General features: G+C 39.5%; 1 protein-coding gene across 5 annotated transcripts in view; it reads left to right on the plus strand.

Moving 5' to 3' along the window:
- The window catches only part of Arhgef6 (Rac/Cdc42 guanine nucleotide exchange factor (GEF) 6), a 128874-nt gene that overhangs the window by 73047 nt on the left and 37974 nt on the right, over nucleotides 1-17853 (plus strand). For all 5 annotated transcript variants that reach the window (XM_013018136.1, XM_013018138.1, XM_013018139.1 and 2 more), the window contains 3 exons: nucleotides 6182-6276; nucleotides 13245-13340; nucleotides 14906-15028. In XM_013018136.1, the coding sequence (XP_012873590.1) occupies nucleotides 6182-6276; nucleotides 13245-13340; nucleotides 14906-15028 (314 nt within the window). The remainder of the gene's footprint in view (nucleotides 1-6181; nucleotides 6277-13244; nucleotides 13341-14905; nucleotides 15029-17853) is intronic.

Consider the following 17853-nt stretch of genomic DNA (forward strand, 5'->3'; position numbering starts at 1 on the left):
TTTTTTCTTTTTGCTTATGTGGTGCTGAGGAATCGAACCCAGGGCCTCAGGCATGCAAGGCAAGCACTCTACCACTGAGCCACCTTCCCAGCCCCAAGCCATTGATTTTTGAGGGTTAATTTTATACCCTGCTACTTTACCAAAGTTTTGAATCAGCTCGAGTAATTTGGGAATGGAGTCCGTGGGATTGTTTAAATATAAGATCATGTCATCTGCAAAGAAGGAGAGTTTACTTTATCTTTCCCTATTTGGATCCCCTTTATGTTTGCATCTTGTCTTTGTCTTATTGCTGTAGCTAGGCATTCTAATACTAAATTGAAGAGACATGGAGAGAGTGGACATCCTGGTCTTGTTCCTGAGTTTAGAGGAAATGACTTTAGCTTTTTGTCATTAAGTATAATGCTGGCTGTAGGCTTTTTATACACAGCCTTTATTATATTCAGGAATATTCCATGGATTCCTAATTTTTCCAGAGCCTTCATCATAAAGAGGTGTTGGATCTTGTCAAATGCTTTTTTTCTGAATCTATTGAGATAATCATGTGGTTATTATCCTTGCTCTTGTTGATGTGATGAATTATATTGATTTGTGTATATTGAACAAGCTTTGCATTCCTGAGATGAATCCTGTATGATCGTGGTATATGATTTTTTTTTTGTTGGTCATTGGGCCTGAACTCTTTGGGCCTGGGCACTATCCCTCAGCTCTTCAGCTCAAGGCTAGTGCTCCACTAGTTGAGCCATAGCAACACTTCCAGCTTTTTCTGCTTATGTGGTGCTGAGGAATTGGCAAGCATTCTACCACTGAGCCATCTTCCCAGCCCAATGTATATTATTTTTTTGACGAGTTGTTGAAGTTCATTGGCCAAAATTTTGTTGAGGAGTTTTGCATGGATGTTCATAAATGAAATGGGTCTATAGTTCTCTTTATTTGATGAGTCCCTGCCTGTTTTGGGGATGAGGGTTATGATGACATCATAGAAAGAGTTTGGTGGTGAACTTTCACTTTCAATTTCATTGAAGAGTTGGAGGAGTATTGGTGTGAACTCTGCTTTGAAGGCCTTGTTGAATTCTGCTGTAAGTCCATCCAATCTTAGGCTTTTCTTGAGTGGGAGGTCTCTTATTGCTGTTTCTATTACAGTGCTTGATATGGACCTGTTAAGTTGGTTTAACTCATGTTGGTTTAGTTTCGGCATGTCAATATTTGGTAGAAAATCATCCATTTCACCCAGATTCTCAAACTTATTAGCATAAAAGTTTGAGAAGCATTCCCTTATAATGTTCTGAATCTTTTTTTTTCCCCTGTGGTGATGTTTCCATTCTCATCTGAGTTTGCTTATTTGGGTGTGTTCTCTTTTTTTCTTGATAAGATTTTCTAAGGGTCTGTCAATTTTGTTAAATTTTTTGAAGAACCAACTCTTTGTTTTGTTGATTCTGTTTTTTGTTTTTTCGATTCTAATTCATTTAATTCTGATTTAATTTTAATTGTTTCCATCTACTGGATTCCTTCAGCTTTTTAAGTCTGATGCTTTACCACTTGTTATAGCTCTACTTCTGATATTTTGCTGATTAATTAGAGATAAGTCTCACAGACTTTCCTAAAAGGGCTGATTTCAAACCACAACCCTCTGATCTCAGCCTCCTGAGTAGCTAGAATTATAGCCTAAACCACCAGTGCATGACTTCCCTAAGTTTCTTTATTGTGTCTCATTTTACTTCATCTTGAAATAGTTTTCTAGAGTCTTGTTTTCTATTTGGCCTTTCTATAGGGGATAGCATTCCAACAATATCACTGGATTAATTCCAGAGAGCATCAGGATCTTCAGACCTCTAGGTTTACAGTTTTATTTTAAATTTATTAAAACAAATGGCGACAGGGTTTTACTATGTAGCCCAGGCTGGGCTCAAATCTGTGATTCCCCTTGCCTCAGCCTTCTAAGTGCTATAGTTTTACAGAAAAGTTTCTGAGAAATAAAGGAACTGAAAGTAGACAAAAGTGTCTGCAAGTAGTGGCTATAATTTAATTATTAGCTTTTGAAGATACCTTGTGGATTTTGGCCTGTGGCCCCAAGTGATTCTCAACTGGGATGATATTACTCTTCAGGTGATATTTGACACTGTTTGAATACATTTTTGGTTGCTGTAACTGAGAAGTGAGATGGAATGCAGTTGACATGTAGTGGGAAGAGAACATGGATACTGCAAAACATTCCATAATGCACACGACATTCCTCCATGACAGAAGAAATCTCTCTAGTATGAAATATCAACACTGCTGTATTGAGAAACACTGAACTTCTTAACTGTTTCCCACCCACCAGTATATGCCTAGGCAGTATCTTACTACCTAGTCACAATGGACTCTGATGTATCACACATGTCATAATCTGACATGTCATGATCTGTTGAGCCTTAAAACCAAAGCAACCTGCCAGCTGCTGGCAGAGTCAAGATAACCATCCGCCAGACCAGCTGTTTCCCAGTAAGCCACAGTTCCTGCATCTTCCACTTCTTCCAACAAAAAACTGATCATCATGCACTGCCTTGTGAGTACAGCCAGCCTTTGTTATTGACAAAGAATTGGTTCTAGTACCCTAGTGACTACTAAAATCTGTGACTGGCCACATGAAATGATAAGGTACTGGCATAGAATGTAGGCATACTGTTTTATAAATATATTGTGTGTGTATGCCAGTACTAGGTCTTGAACTCAAGGCCTAGATATTGTGTTGCTGCTTTTTGTTGCTCAAGACTAGTATTCTACCTCCTGAGTCAAGCTCTGCTTCTGGCTTTTTGGTGGTTAACTGGAGGGAGATAACAGTTTCACAGATTTTCCTCCGTAGGCTGGCTTTGAATCATGATACTCAGATCTTAGGCCCCTGAGTAGCTAGGATTACAGGTGTGAATCACTCATACCCAGCTCTGTCCCATATATTATAATCTCTAGGTTTCCCAGTAACTAATACCAAATGAGCATTTGCTGTAACGTATTCTTTAGGGAAGAAAAAGTTCTACATATCTTCAGTACAAATGCAATTTCATTTATTTATTTAAATTTCTAGTTTTAATAATAATAATAAATAATAATTGTCTGCTCTTTCTTAGTCAATGTAGCTGAAGATTTCTGTCTTATAAATCTTGTCAAAGAATCAGCATTGATTTCATTTGTTTTGTTGCTTAAGATCACAATTCTTACTTTTAACTGACAAATTGTATATCATATACAATATGTTTTTAATTGTAAAATGTCTACATTTTGTTACTATATACACAATTTCATATAATTATCATTTTTGTAATAAGAATGCTCAAACATCTACTTTCAGAAATTTTGAAGAACATACTGCATTGTTATCATCATTATCATGTTATACAACCCTTGATCTTATACCTCCTCATTGAAATTTGTATTCTTGACCAGCATTATTCTAATCCTCCACCCATGCATGGTTGAGGCTGGTATGAGGGCTTGAACTCTGGGCCTTGAGCTCTGAGTTGGCTAGTGGCTGGTGCTTTACCACTTGAACCATGTCTCCAGTTCCTTCTTTTTGCTGGTTAATTAGACATAAGAGTCTTCTGGATTGTCTGCCTAAGCTAACTTTGACCTCTGATCTCAGATCTCAGCTTCCTGAGTAGTTAGGATTCTAGATGTGAACCACTAACCCTTGGAACCAGTGAATTTTTTTCAAATTTTATTGTTATTATAGAGGTCATGTACAGAAAGATTATAATTACATGAGTCAGGTAATAAGTATAATTCCTTTCACACAATGTCTTCTGTTCCATTATTCTCTCCCCGTGCCTCTCATTAATGTAATTTTTGCCAGTCCAGGGGCTTGAACTCAGAGCCTGGGCATTGTCCCTGAGCTTCTTTTGCTCAAGGATAGTACTCTACAACTTGAGTCATAGTGCCACTTCTGACTTTTTCTGTTTATATGGTACTGCATGCTAGACAAGCACTCTACTACTAAGCCACATTCCCAGACCAACAAATGTAATTTTTAAAAGCTATTTTCAATCTGTTGTTGGTTGAATCTTGGGGATGTGGACATAGAATCAAACGAATATTTTTTTTTATCAGTCCTGGAGACTTGAACTCAGGGCCTAAACACTGTCCCTTATCTTTTTCACACAAGATTGGCACTTTACCAATTGAGTACAGCTTTACTCTCAGCTTTTTTTTTTTTTGCTGTTGGTCATGGGGCTTGAACTCAGGGCCTCGTTGCTGTCCCTAAGCTCTTTTGCACTCTACCACTTTGAGTCACAACGCCACTTCTGGTTTTCTGGTGGTTAACTGGAGATAGTCTCATGGACTTTCTTGCTCAGGTTGGCTTTGAACCATGATCTCATCCTCTCAGATCTCAGCCTCGTGAGTTGCTGGGATTACAGGCATGAGCCCCTAGCACCCAACCACTTCCAGGTTTTTGCTAGTTAATTGGACATAAGAATCTCATGGAGGGGGTGGGAAAGTGGCTCACTGGAAGAGTGTTTGCCTCACATGCATGAGGCCCTGGGTTTGATTCCTCAGCACCACATAAACAAAAAAACCCAGAAGTGGCCCTGTGGCTCAAGTGGTAGAGCACTAGCCTTGAGGGACAGTGCCCAGGCCCAGAATTCAAGCCCCACAACTGACAAAAAAAAAAGAGTCTCATGGAGTTTCTTGCCTGGGCTACTTTTGAACTGCAAGCCTCAGACCTCAGTCTTCTCAATAGCTAGGATTAAGCCACTTGGGCCTGGCTGAACCCAGCAAATATGAAGCCATAGATTTCATTGAGTCAACTGTGATGTCTGGGATTTGGGGACACTCCCGGGCTTTTCTTGACAACAATGCCTTATCCTTTCATGTCATTCTTTATTTAATGTCTCTCTCTGAAAAGAAAGAAATTCTGTGGGCAGCACAGGAATTGGCTGAGTATTTTTAATATGATTTTATTGTTATTATTAAGGTATTTTATGGAAGAGTTACCACTTCACAGTTCAGTTTATGCATATATTTCTCTTTTGGACAATGTTATCTGTTCCTTTGCTCCCCTCCCCGCCCCCATTTTCCCCTCCTGTCCCTGCCTAAGTAGTTCATTTTCCATATAATATATACTGAATAACATGATTACATTTATTTATCTTTCCTCCCTCCTTTTTGTGTCCTCTTCTATACCCTAAGAAGCAGAAAAGGAAAATAAAAAGTACACATAGCAAAAACAACTGGTTCTTAGTGTTTTTTTTTTGTCAGTCATTGGGCTTGAACTCTGGGCCTGGCTGTTGTCCCTCACCTCTTCAGCTCAAGGCTAGTGCTCTACCACTTGAGCCACAGTACCACTTCCGGTTTCCTGGTGGTTAACTGGAGATAAGTGTCTCATGGACATTTCTGCCCAGGGTGGCTTTGAACTGCAACCTTCAGATCTCAGCCTTCTGAGTAGCTAGTTTGAGCTACCAGCACCCAGCATTCTTTGTATTTTTTTTTGTATGTGTGTCCAGGCTTGGGCTTGAACTCAGGGCCTAGGCACAGTCCCTGAGCTTATTTTGCTCAAGGCTAGCACTCTACGACTTGAGCCACAGTGCCACATCTGGCTTTTTCTGTGTATGTGGTACTGAGGAATCGAACCCAGTACTTCATGCATACTAGGCAAGCACTCTACCTACAATGATCCTACAATACGTTGTGCAAGAAAACTTATGGGCCCATACATTGTTTTGTCTATAGAATTTTATGTTATGCTACCAATAAATACAATATTATTTCCCTTGAATTCCTCACAGTTTTACTTCTTTTTCTATTTGAATTCATCATATGACAATCTTTTTACTTTAGTCTAAGATCAGTTGTTTCATTCCTGCTTAAAATTCACTAGATCTCCAGTTTGGTTTTTGCTAACTGATACTTTTCCTCAGGATAAAATTATTTGGGACAATACTCTGTAAAGGGCAGGTCTTTAAATTCTGGATAACTGAAAACTTGTGTGAAATTTTGTGCTTGTGTGAGTTATACAGTGCAACCAATTGTCATACAATCATGAAAGTACTTTGCTAGATTGAAGTAAAGTGCTTTGAGATTTTGTGGTACTTACAATGCTAGCCTGAGTGAATAGGACCCCTTTTCCTAGTAATTTGGTTACAATATAAAGCTGTATTTGAACTTGGACTCTTTTGATAATTAAAATACCTTGACCTTTGTTTTGCCACAGGTCTTACAGAACATCTTGGACACCGAGAAAGAATATGCTAAAGAACTCCAGTCTCTGCTTGTTACTTACCTAAGACCCTTGCAGTCCAATAACAAGTAAGATTTTAATTTTAAACCCTAGTTAAGGGCTGGGAAGATGGCTCAGTGGTAGAATGCTTGCCTTGCATACATGAGGCCCTGGGTTTGATTCCTCAGCACCACATAAGCAGAAAAAATGCTGGAAGTGGTGCTGTGGCTCAAATGGTGGAGTGCTAGCCTTGAGCTGAAGAGCTGAGGGACAGCGCCTAGGCCTAGAGTTCAGTACCCATGACCGACAAACAATAGCAACAACAACAACAACAAAAAACCCTAGTGAAATAAAGCCAGAAAATGTCAGCATATGGAGTCATTACTCTTATGTCACTGAATAATTGATTTTGCCCTTTAGAAGAATTTCCACAGATCACAGGTTGCCAAGAACATAGTCAGGGCAACAGAAATTATGCAAGATGTTGCTTTTGGAAAGCTTAGCTGGCTTTTATGAGGAAGGGATGAATATATCTGGATTTCCACATGTTATCATTTTTATCTTGTATATTTCTTGCCTATTGTGCACTTAGAATTTGATAAACTTAAACATTGTAAGCACTATAATTTTTCCATATTTGTGGGAAATAATGTGATATTTCCGTTGCATGTGAGCAATGTGTAATGATCAGATTACGTCATTGCTATGCCTCTCACCTCATCCATATGCCATTTCTTCTTTGTGTTGGGAACTTTAAAAATCCTTTCCACTAGCTATGTTAACAGCTACAAGAAATGGTTGTCAATCACAGATAACCTGTTGTGCTATAGAGCATTAGATGTTATCTTTCTTATGAAGCTGCACCCTGAGGTCTGTTTATATCCTTTCTCCATCTCTTCTGTTCCTTCATTTCTAGCTCAGACTCTGCTAACTTCTATTCCACTCTCTGTTTCTGAGATTTTTTTGTTTTTGCTTCTACATATCTTGTCCCATTTTTGTGTGTCAGTACTGGGGCTTAAACTCAGGGCCTAGGTGTTGTCACTTAGTTTTCTTTTTCTTTCTTTCTTTCTTTTTTTGGTCGGTGTGGGGCTTGAACTCTGGGTCTGGGCACTGTCCCTCAGCTCTTCAGCTCAAGGAGAGCACTCTACCACTTGAGCTACAGCACCACTTCTGGTTTTCTAGTGGTTTATTGGAGATTGGAGTCTCAAGGTCTTTCCTGCACGGGCTGGCTTTGAACTGTGATCCTCAGATCTTAGCCTCCTGAGTAGCTAGGATTACAGGCCTGAGCCACCAGCGCCCGGCTTTTAGCTTTATTTTTCAAGGCTAGTATTGTACCACTTGAGCCATAGATCTACTTCTGACTTTTTTTGTAGTTAAATGGAGTTAAGAGTCTTACAGACTTTCTTCCCTGGGCTGATTTTGAATCATGATCCTCAGAACTAAGCCTTTTGAGTAGCTAAGATGACAGATGTGAGTCACTAGTGCTCATCTGTAGTGCATTTTAAAGTGATGTATCCAAAGGAGGAGACAACAATGCTCAATAGGAAATTTACTCATTACCTTGCTCATGTAACTGTAACCCCTCTGTACAGCATTTTTACAATAAAAAAGTACCAAAAAGTGATGTATCCAGTTTTATCATAGAGAAAAAGGACTTCCTGTGCTTTTATTCGGAAGGCACATAAACTGGAAATTCTCATGCTCATTCTGACCTTAGCTTGCCAAAACAGAACCTCTTTCCCATGCTCTGAGAATAGAAAGAGTATGGCATTTTGTGAATGTTCCTGAGAGCATTTCAAGCCTGTTTCACTCTGGCAAACTGTGTGAATGACAATAAGATGTCAAAGTCTTTTTGAAAACAAATGTTCAAAACTTATTTTGATCTAAAGCCTGAATAGAAAAGTTTAGTTTTTACTCAAGAAATATATTGACCAAACATTTTTGATACTTACAGGCACAGCATCGTTGGCATTTATTTGCTATTTGGATTGATTACATTTCATTAGCAATGGTGATCTATGTCAAGTAGAAAATTAACCATCAGATCACACCGTGGAGGGCAAAGCTTCCTCTCTTGTTGATGAGCTGACTTTTTTGGACTATCAACTTTAGACTTATGTACGTTTAATATATTTTACTATTATTTCCCTTTCTTTTTCCAAATCTTGTTTGTTTAGGCACAATGTCTTGACAAATTTCTAATTTGGTGATTATTGTTTTTTGTGCTGCTCCAGAGGCTTGAACTCAGGTCCTGGGTACTGTCCCTGTGCTCATTTGCTAAAGGCTAATAATGCTCTACCAGTTGAGCCACAGCTCCATTTCTAGCTTTTTTGGTGGTTAATTAGCCAGCCTGAGCTGGCTTCGAACCACAATCCTCAGATCTCAGCCTCTTGAATAGCTAGGATCACAGGTGTGGAGCCACCAGCACCTGGATGATTTAGTGATTTTTATGACACTACAGGAATCCTTTCTTCAGTAGGGAAGGGTTTTGTATTACTTTCTTGTAAAAGTTTGGATATGATCAAAAACACAGTGTTTGTTTTTTTTGTTTTTTGTTTTTTGGGTCCAGTCGTGGGGCCTGAACTCTGGGCCTGGGCGCTGTCCCTCAGCTCTTCAGCTCAAGGCTAGCGCTCTACCATTTGAGACACAACACCACTTCCGGCTTTTTTCTTTTTGCTTATGTGGTGCTGAGGAATTGAACCCAGGCCTCATGCATGCAAGGCAAGCGCTCTACCACTGAGCCACCTTCCCAGCCCCCAACACAGTGTTTTGTTATTGTGTGTGACGTGAAGTGTTCTGTGAATCATGTAGGTTTGGATGGGATCTCGTTCTTCCATTGAGTCTAGTGCCTTGGGAGAAATGACTTGCTCCACTGAAAAGAAACAAGTCCATTTAGGTGCTGATGGCTCATGCCTGTAATCCTAGTTACTCAGGAGACTGAGATCTCTGTGACGATCCCAGTTTGAAGTCACCTTGGGCAGAAAAGTGTGAGACTCTCATCTCCGATTACCCAGCCAAAAGCTGTAACTGCAGATATGGCTCTAGTGGTCGACCACCAGCCATGAGCAGAAAAGCTGAACCTAAGCAGCACTGGCACACACACACACACACACACACACACACACACACACACACACACACACACACACACCACACACACCAAACAAAAAAGAGAAAATAAGGTCTAGATATTTCTTGCCTTGTTGATCACATAGCCTGTCTCTTCCCACTAAATACAATGTGCCCTCTAGAGACAAATAGGACAGAAAGTAAAATGATAATCCTAGGAGGGAGATGGTAAGATTTCAAATGAGGGGGAGGCCAGTTAGCAAGCAAGAAACAGGCAGAAAGAAAAGAGCAGAAATGGTGAGAGACCTGAGGCAGACCTAGACTGTTCCTCTTTGCATTCAGGATACAGTTATAGTAAGTTTGCATTCATTCTGACTGTCTCATCAGCCCCCAGATCAGTTGGGCAAAGTGGAATGTTTATTGTCTGATTCAGAATTTCCTGGGGCTGGGAAGGTGGCTCAGTGGTAGAGCGCTTGCCTTGCATGCATGAGGCCCTGGGTTTGATTCCTCAGCACCACATAAGCAAAAATGAAAAAAGCTGGAAGTGGTGCTGTGGCTCAAGTGGTAGAGAGCTAGCCTTGAGCTGAAGAGCTGAGGGACAGCACCCAGGCCCAAAGTTCAGGCCCCATGGCCAGATCAAAAAAAAAGTTCCTAGTCAGGCTTAGGTAAACTTCTGACTCTGCATGTCACTGCTAGGAGACAGAAGCAGCCAGGATGGCTGTCTGGCAGTTTTGCCATTATAAGGTTTTCCAGCTTGTGGTTCAGGAGGGTATTATAACAGAGGAACAGGGAGCTTTTTATACTCTGAGTTTCTGATAATGTTTGTTTGGCTTTCTCCTTTTGTATTGGTCGGAAAAAATGATTCTCTTGGAAATATCCACCTCAGATTACATATTCTTATTTTTTTAAGTCTTGTGTATATGGGGATCACAAATATATTTTGCCAGTCCTGGGTTTTGAACTCTGGACCTGGATGCTGTCCCTGAGCTTTTGTGCTTAAACTCTGTGACTTGAGCACAGCTTCACTTGCAGCTCCTTTTGTAGTTTATTGGAGATAAGAATTTCTTGTTTGGGCTGGCTTCCAACTGTGATTCTCAGATATCATCCCTCTGTGTAGATAGGATTATAGGCATGAGTGACTATGCCTGGTCATAATTATATTTAAAGTAAGTGAGAGCTAGAAACAAATATCATAGTTACACAGACATCATACACACACACACACACACACACACACACACACACACATATCACTTAACTTTAACCTTTGGAGTGAAACTTAGAAACTTTGGCTAGGGAAGATATAGGTAGAAAGCACTGACAAAATAAGAACTTTAGGCAGGTGCTGGTGGCTCACGCCTGTAATCCTAGCTACTCAGGAAGCTGAGATCTGAAGATCTCAGTTCAAAGCCAGCCCAGGCAAGAAAGTTCGTGAGACTCTTGTCTCCAATAAACCACCAGAAAACTGAAAGTGGCACTGTAGCTCAAATGGTAGACCTCTTGCCTTGAGCTGAAGGGCAGAGGGACAGCGCCCAGGCCAAGTTCAAGCCGCACGACCAACAACAAAAAAAAAAAAAAAAAAAGAAAGAAAATATGTCCTGAATAAGACTAGAATGTGTCTTAGTGGTACAGCGCTTGCCTAGTATTCATGAAGCCCTGAGTTCAGTTCTTCAATACCATATAAACAAAAAAAGCTGGAAGTGGTGTTGTAGCTCAAGTGGTAGAATGCAAACCTTGAGCAAAAGGAGCTCAGGGTCGGTGCCAAGGCCCTGAGTTCAGGCCCCAAGACTAGCCAAAAAAAAAGAACTTTAGGTTAGGGGAGACAGTGCCAGTGAACTCAAATACACTTGTTTTTATTGTACAAAAACATCTAATATATACAATGTCCATTTGGTTCAATATATATTACATAAAATAGCATGTCATTTTGCTTGCATTACATTTACACACCTAGTAAAATTTTGCATAATACTAACATAAGGCTTAGACATACAGACTGAATATTAGGATGTTAAATTTTAATCACTTAATATATGACTTTATATAAACAGATATTTAAATGAAACATGATTTAGTTGTAGGATTTTTTTTGGGGGGGTCTGGTTGTGGCCTGAACTCTGGGCCTGGGCGCTGTCCCTCAGCTCAAGGCTCAAGGCTAGCACTCTACCACTTGAGCCACAGCGCCACTTCCAGCTTTTTTTTTTCTGCTTATGTGGTGCTGAGGAATTGAACCCTGGGCCTCATGCATGCAAGGCAAGCACTCTACCACTGAGCCACCTTCCCAGCCCCTGTAGGATTATTCTTTCATTTGTGAAATTAATTTTTTAATTTGATTTTGTTGTAAAGGTGATGTGTACAGTTACATAAGTAAGGTAATGAGTACATTTCTTGTTAGTCCTGGGGCTTGAACTCTGCTCCTGGGCTCTGTCCTTGAACTTCTTTTGCTCAAGGCTAGTGCTCTACCACTTGAGCACAATGCCACTTCCAGCCTTTTCTGAGTTTATTGGAGATAAGAGCTCACAGGGACTTTTTTTCCCAGGCTGGCTTTGAAAGGCAATCCTTAGATCTTAGCCTCCTGAGTAGCTAGGATTATAGGTGTGAGTCCTCAGTACCTGTCTAGTTATAAGATTATATATTAGTAAGGAGAAAGAATATGTATAATACAATGGCCAGTGAAACAAGCCTAAAAAATTTCTTCCCTAGAGTGGTTAAAGACTTGCTGTCTGGAGTTAGACTATTTGGGCTCAGTTTCTTTCTTTGCCATTCATTGGTTTGTATCTTTGGTTGACTGAATTAAGTTCTCTGTACCTGGGTTGTCTCACCTGTGAAATGTAGACAGCAATGGTCCCTGTCTTGTGAGCTCCTATTTGGGAAATGCTTGCATAACTTGTCAGCACTCACTGATGAGGGCTGGCTCTTATTCTTACCACTTATCGTTTGGTATGAGAAGTATGGAAAAGAACATTCTTTATACAAAGCCTTTGAATAAAATAGTTCAACTTGGGCTGGGAAGGTGGCTCAGTGGTAGAGTGCTTGTTTTGCATGCATGAGGTCCTGAAGTGGTCCTGTGGCTCAAGTGGTAGGGCTATAGCCTTGAGGTGAAGAGCTGAGGGACAGCACCCAGGCCCAGAGTTCAAGTCCCACAACCAACCAAAAAAAATAGTTCAACTTGACTTAACTATTCCACTTCGTAAACAAAGAAATATCCAAAAAAAAGAGCACTATTTTTTCCTTCTACTTCCTTTCATGAAGAATCTTTTGGTATATGTGTATTTTAATTCTGGAGAAAGATGATTTTTACTACTTTTTCTGTGCATTATTTCAGTGTAGATATCTTTGTTTACTTTTTTAGGTTCTGTAGTAGAATATACCAATGATTGTGTGTGTGTGTGTGTGTGTGTGTGTGTGTGTGTGTGTGTGGCCTGGGTTCTGACCCTGTTTCTTTACTCAAGGATAGCACTGTACAATTTGAGCCACAGCCTCACAGCCTTTTTGGTGATTAATTGGAGATAAGCGTCACATGGACTTTCCTGCCTGGGCTGGCTTTGAATTGCAATCATCAGATCTCAGCCTCTTGAATAGCTAGGATTACCAGCATGAGATACTGGCACCCAACCTTACAAAGGTTTTTTTTTTAATGCTTATTTCCATCTACACTGTATTTTTGTCTATTTAGATAGTTAGCTATTGAGTACTTATTATCCATATTATTTATAGCTTCATAAAATACCAAAAAAGAGCTGTTTCTTTATGATAACTGGTTATTTGGGATCATTATTCCTATTGTAGGAAAGGGAAACCGAGGAGAAAAGCATAAGGAGATTGTGTAAAGCCATAGATTTGGTGAAATTTTTTAAAAAAAGTTAAAATACAGGATTGTTTCTCTACATTTGTCCAATATTAGGAGTCTGTCTGCTAACTAGACCACAGAAAGATAGTTAAAGTCATCCTTAAAAGATTAGCTAAACCTACATGTATTTGTTTTCAGTCTGAGTACTGTGGAATTTTCATCTTTACTGGGAAACTTTGAAGAAGTATGTACATTTCAACAGACACTCTGCCAAGCCTTGGAAGACTGCTCCAAGTAAGTGAGTCGTATTTGTTAGGATGACCCGCTGAGAGTTGTTTTGTGAGTTTTGTTTCCTTTTAACCCTACCCCTAACCCTATGCCTTGAATAAGGGCATTCCATACTTAGCATTTACTATAGCTTTGATCCATTGTTCCAGAACCTAATAACAATACAGAGAAAATGCACTAGGTGGAGATGTTCACAATATCAAATCACTAGACATCTAGTAAATTTATATGTGACAATAATGAAACATTAATTTACTGTTTCTGGTCAATGTAAAAGTTATATAAGGTATTAATTCATGATGGACGACAGCTTTAATATGTGTTAGATCCCTTGTGCATAGTACAGATTACTTGGGAAAGTCATTCAGATTATTCTATTTCAAAAGTCCTTTCCTCCCTCCCTCTTACCCTCTTTCCCTTTCTCCCTTCCTCCTTGCTAACCCTCCTCCCTCTGTTGCTCCTCCACACTTTCTGTTAGGAATTGGATCCAGATAAGTATGCATTTGAAGCACGCTCTTTACCACTAAGCTCCACCTCCAGCCACATTTGATTCTCTTTTAGTCATTCCTATTATATTATATTACATAGTAAGTGGAAGAACAGAAAGCATAGCTGTATGTGAACAACAGCAGGTTTTTGATGGCTGGTATACTGATTACTGAAGTGTTCAACATTATACTACAGTTACCTAGAATTGACCCTTGGCAATATGTCTCTGTTGCAAGATTAATTTTGCAAACAGGATATTTTGGAGAAATCTGTTACTTTCATCTATATTGGAAATTTGAGAAGGATGGCCCCTTTCTTGAGCTCTCTAAGACATAGCTTTGTCCAGGATAGGATAGAAGAGATACCACAATATAGACACTGGACAAGCAACTTCACATGCCAGTAGGAATGTAGATAATTAATATGGAAAGATACTTGCTAAATGAAAAGGGCAGATTACAAACTAGATTTATAATCCCTGTTTTTTTTATTTTATGGAGCAACACATAGGGTAAAAAACCTATGGAAGGTGCCAAAATTGTTATCATAATAGATATGCCTGAATAGTGTGATTCTTGGTAATTTTTAAAAATTTCTTATGCCTTTCTGATTTTTCTATAAATGAAAACTGGCAACTTGTAATTTAAAAAGTAATTAAAATGATGTGATCACTCTGTGGAGCAACTACCAGGTCAACCACAGTGCAATAATATTCTTTTGTGGTGTGTTGCTTTTGAATTCAAGTACTTTAGCTTGCACTTGAACTTCAGATAAATTAGCTGAGTATTTTTAGCATGCGAAGCCAAATTCAAATATAACCATCTTAAAAACAACTACCCCTAGTGGTTAATTCAACATAAGTATCTGACCCTGCTTATTAGAGCTATGTTTGGGGACTAGAGTTGAAATCAATAGCCAAAAAATCTACATTTCACAGATAGGATATTTCTAATATAGACTTTAAAGCAAAACAATGGCAAAACATTCAGAAGGTTTCCATGGTGCCAGGGTTAATTGGAGTCATCTTCTTTTATCTTTTGTTTCTTATTTTACATTTGGTGTTTCACCTGTCTTGCTTACAGATTTCCAGAAAACCAACACAAAGTAGGAGGTTGCCTACTGAATCTCATGCCTCATTTTAAATCTATGTATTTGGCTTACTGTGCCAATCATCCTTCTGCTGTGAATGTGCTCACCCAACACAGGTAAAATTTCTCTCATTCAGCTCCTTATCCCTGTTCTTGATGCTAGGAATTAATTTATTACATGCATAGATATCCAGTGATTGAACAAATAATTGATTGGTATGCAAGGATTCCCTTAGGAAACATATATTCTTGAGGGAAATACAGATATTCAGTGAAACACAAACATGTTATAGAAATGGAATAAAGGATGCTGGGACACTTTGTAATGCAGTGTTAATGGAATGGCCTAAGAAGAATTTTCTCAAGTAAAATTCTGTTTGGATCCCATGGGTTCATGTTTCATGTCCCAATTAATGTTTTCATTTATTTTAATGCCAGGAGTGGGGCTTGAACTCAGGGTCTAATGCTGTCCTGATGCCCTGCCACTTGAGCCATATCTCCACATCTGGCTTTTTGCTGCTCAACTGGAGATAAGAGTCACTTGGATTTGTCTGTATGGGCTGGCTTTGAACTGTGATTCTCAGGTCTCAGTCTCCTAAGTAGCTAGAATTATAAGCAGAAGTGACTGGCATCTGGCCCCCATTAATTTTTTTTTTTGGTCGGTTGTGGAGCCTGAACTCTGGGCCTGGGTGCTGTCCCTCAGCTCTTCAGCTCAAGGCTAGTGCTCTACCACTTGAGCCACAGCACCACTTCCGGTTTTCCGGTGGCTTATTGGAGATGAGTCTCACGGATATTCTTGCCCGGGCTGGCTTTGAACCGCCATCCTCAGATCTCAGCCTATCCCTTCCCATCCTCCCCCCACCCCCACCCAATCTTCCTCCCCTCCCCACCAAAGTTGTAAAGTTCGTTTTTGACATAACGACTTGTACATCTCATTGTTGCAATGGATCCACCTGTATCCCTATTTAAACAATTTGTTTTTTCCCTTCCCCACCACAAATGATACCAACATCAAATACAGTGAAAGCAGGGGTTATACCTTGGGGGAGGGACATACAAAGCAACCAAGAAATAGTCTTATAAATGTGTTAGAAACAATCACCTGAAAGAAAAAAAAAACATTTGAATACATATCTTAGGGTTCATTTCCCTAACAACTTATCTGACCTTTTCTGCTTGACTCAGACATATACTAGATATTGCAAATAAGGGAAACCATGGGACCTAAGTTTATTTGGGCCTGGCTTACTTCACTTAATATAATTTTTCCAAGTCTTTCCATTTCCTAACAAATGGGGCAATTATCATTTTTTTTGATGGAGGCATAGAATTCCATTGTGTACATATACCAGATTTTCTTGATCCATTCATCTATGGAGTGGCATCTGGGTTGGTTCCATATCTTAGCTATGGTAAATAATGCTGCAATAAACACAGTCATGCTGGTAGCTTTCATACATGCATTTAGTATGCTTTTATGGGGTCAAGAATCAGTTGGCTATACGCATGTTGGTTTCTTTCTGATTTCTTCTTCTATTCTATTGATATAAGCAACTCTTTTTATATGTCTTTTTTAGTTATTGATTTGTGTATATTGAACCATGCTGTTTTTGTTACTATGGCTCTGTAATATCTGAAATCGGTATTGTGGTATCTGTAGCATAAAGCTTCCCCCCCTCAGGATTACATTGGCTATTCAGGGTCTGTTTTGATTCCATATGAATGTTATGATTGTTTATTCTAGTTCTGTGAAGAATGTCATGGATGTTTTGATGGAAATTGCATTGAATCTGTAGATTGCATTTGATTTTAAGAACATTATTTCTCCCTATCCATCAACATGTAAGATGTTTACATCTTGTAGTGTCTTCTTCAATTTCTTTCTTCAGTGTTTTTTATTTTTTTAAATAAGTTTTTATTGTGAAAATACTGTACAGAGGAGTTACAGTTACATGAGCAAGGTAATGAGTACATTTCTTATCCAGCACTGTTGCATCCTCCTTTGTTTTTTTCCCCTACCATCCCATTCCTTCCACCTCCACAACTACACCCTCACCCCTCTCCACCCCCTATTTTCTATCACAAATATATTCACCTCCTTGGTTAGATTCATTCCTATGTTCTGTTTTGTTTTTTCCCCTGTCGGTAGTGGGGCTTGAACTCTGGGCCTGGGCACTGACCCTGAGTTCTTCAGTTCAAGGCTAGTGCTCTACCACTTGAGCCACAGCACCACTTCTGGCTTTTTTTTGTTTATGTGGTGCTGAGGAATCAAACCCAGGGTCTCATGCATGGAAGGCAAGCACTCTACCACTGAGCCACCTTCCCAGCCCGTCATTTCTGGGTATTTTAAAGGGATTGTTTGCCTGGTTTTTTTCTTAATGAGTTTATTATTGGTATATAATAAACTGTGGTTTTTCTGCATGTTGACTTTTTTACTGTTGACTTTTTTTTTTTACTGTATTTGATGTTGGTATAATTTGTGGAGGAGAAGGGAAAAAACAAATTGTTTATATAGGGATACAGGTGGACCCATTGCAACAATGAGATGTACAAGATGTTATGTCAAAAAAGAACTTTACAACTGTTGCCTGGGGCGGGGGGTGTGCGGGAATGGGAAAAGATGGGAAGGGGAAACAGGAGGAGGAATCATAGGCATGAGCCACCAGCACTCAGCTGTCTTTGGGGCTTTCCAAGTATAGAATCATATCACCTATATAAACAAAGTATTATTATTATTTTTAGAAGTATTATTTTTTGTGCACGTCCTGGGGCTTGAACTCAGGGTCTGGCCATTGTTCCTGAGCTTTTGGGTTCAAGGCTAGTGCTCTACCACTTTAAGCCATGGTGCCATTTTTTTGCTTTTTTTTTTTTTTTGATGGTGGTTAATTGGAGATGAGAGTCTCATGAACGTTCCTGTCTGGTCTGGCTTTGAAGTGTCATCT

The sequence above is a fragment of the Dipodomys ordii genome, unplaced genomic scaffold, assembly GCF_000151885.1.
Source record: "Dipodomys ordii isolate 6190 unplaced genomic scaffold, Dord_2.0 Scaffold38, whole genome shotgun sequence".
Taxonomy (NCBI): domain Eukaryota; kingdom Metazoa; phylum Chordata; class Mammalia; order Rodentia; family Heteromyidae; genus Dipodomys; species Dipodomys ordii.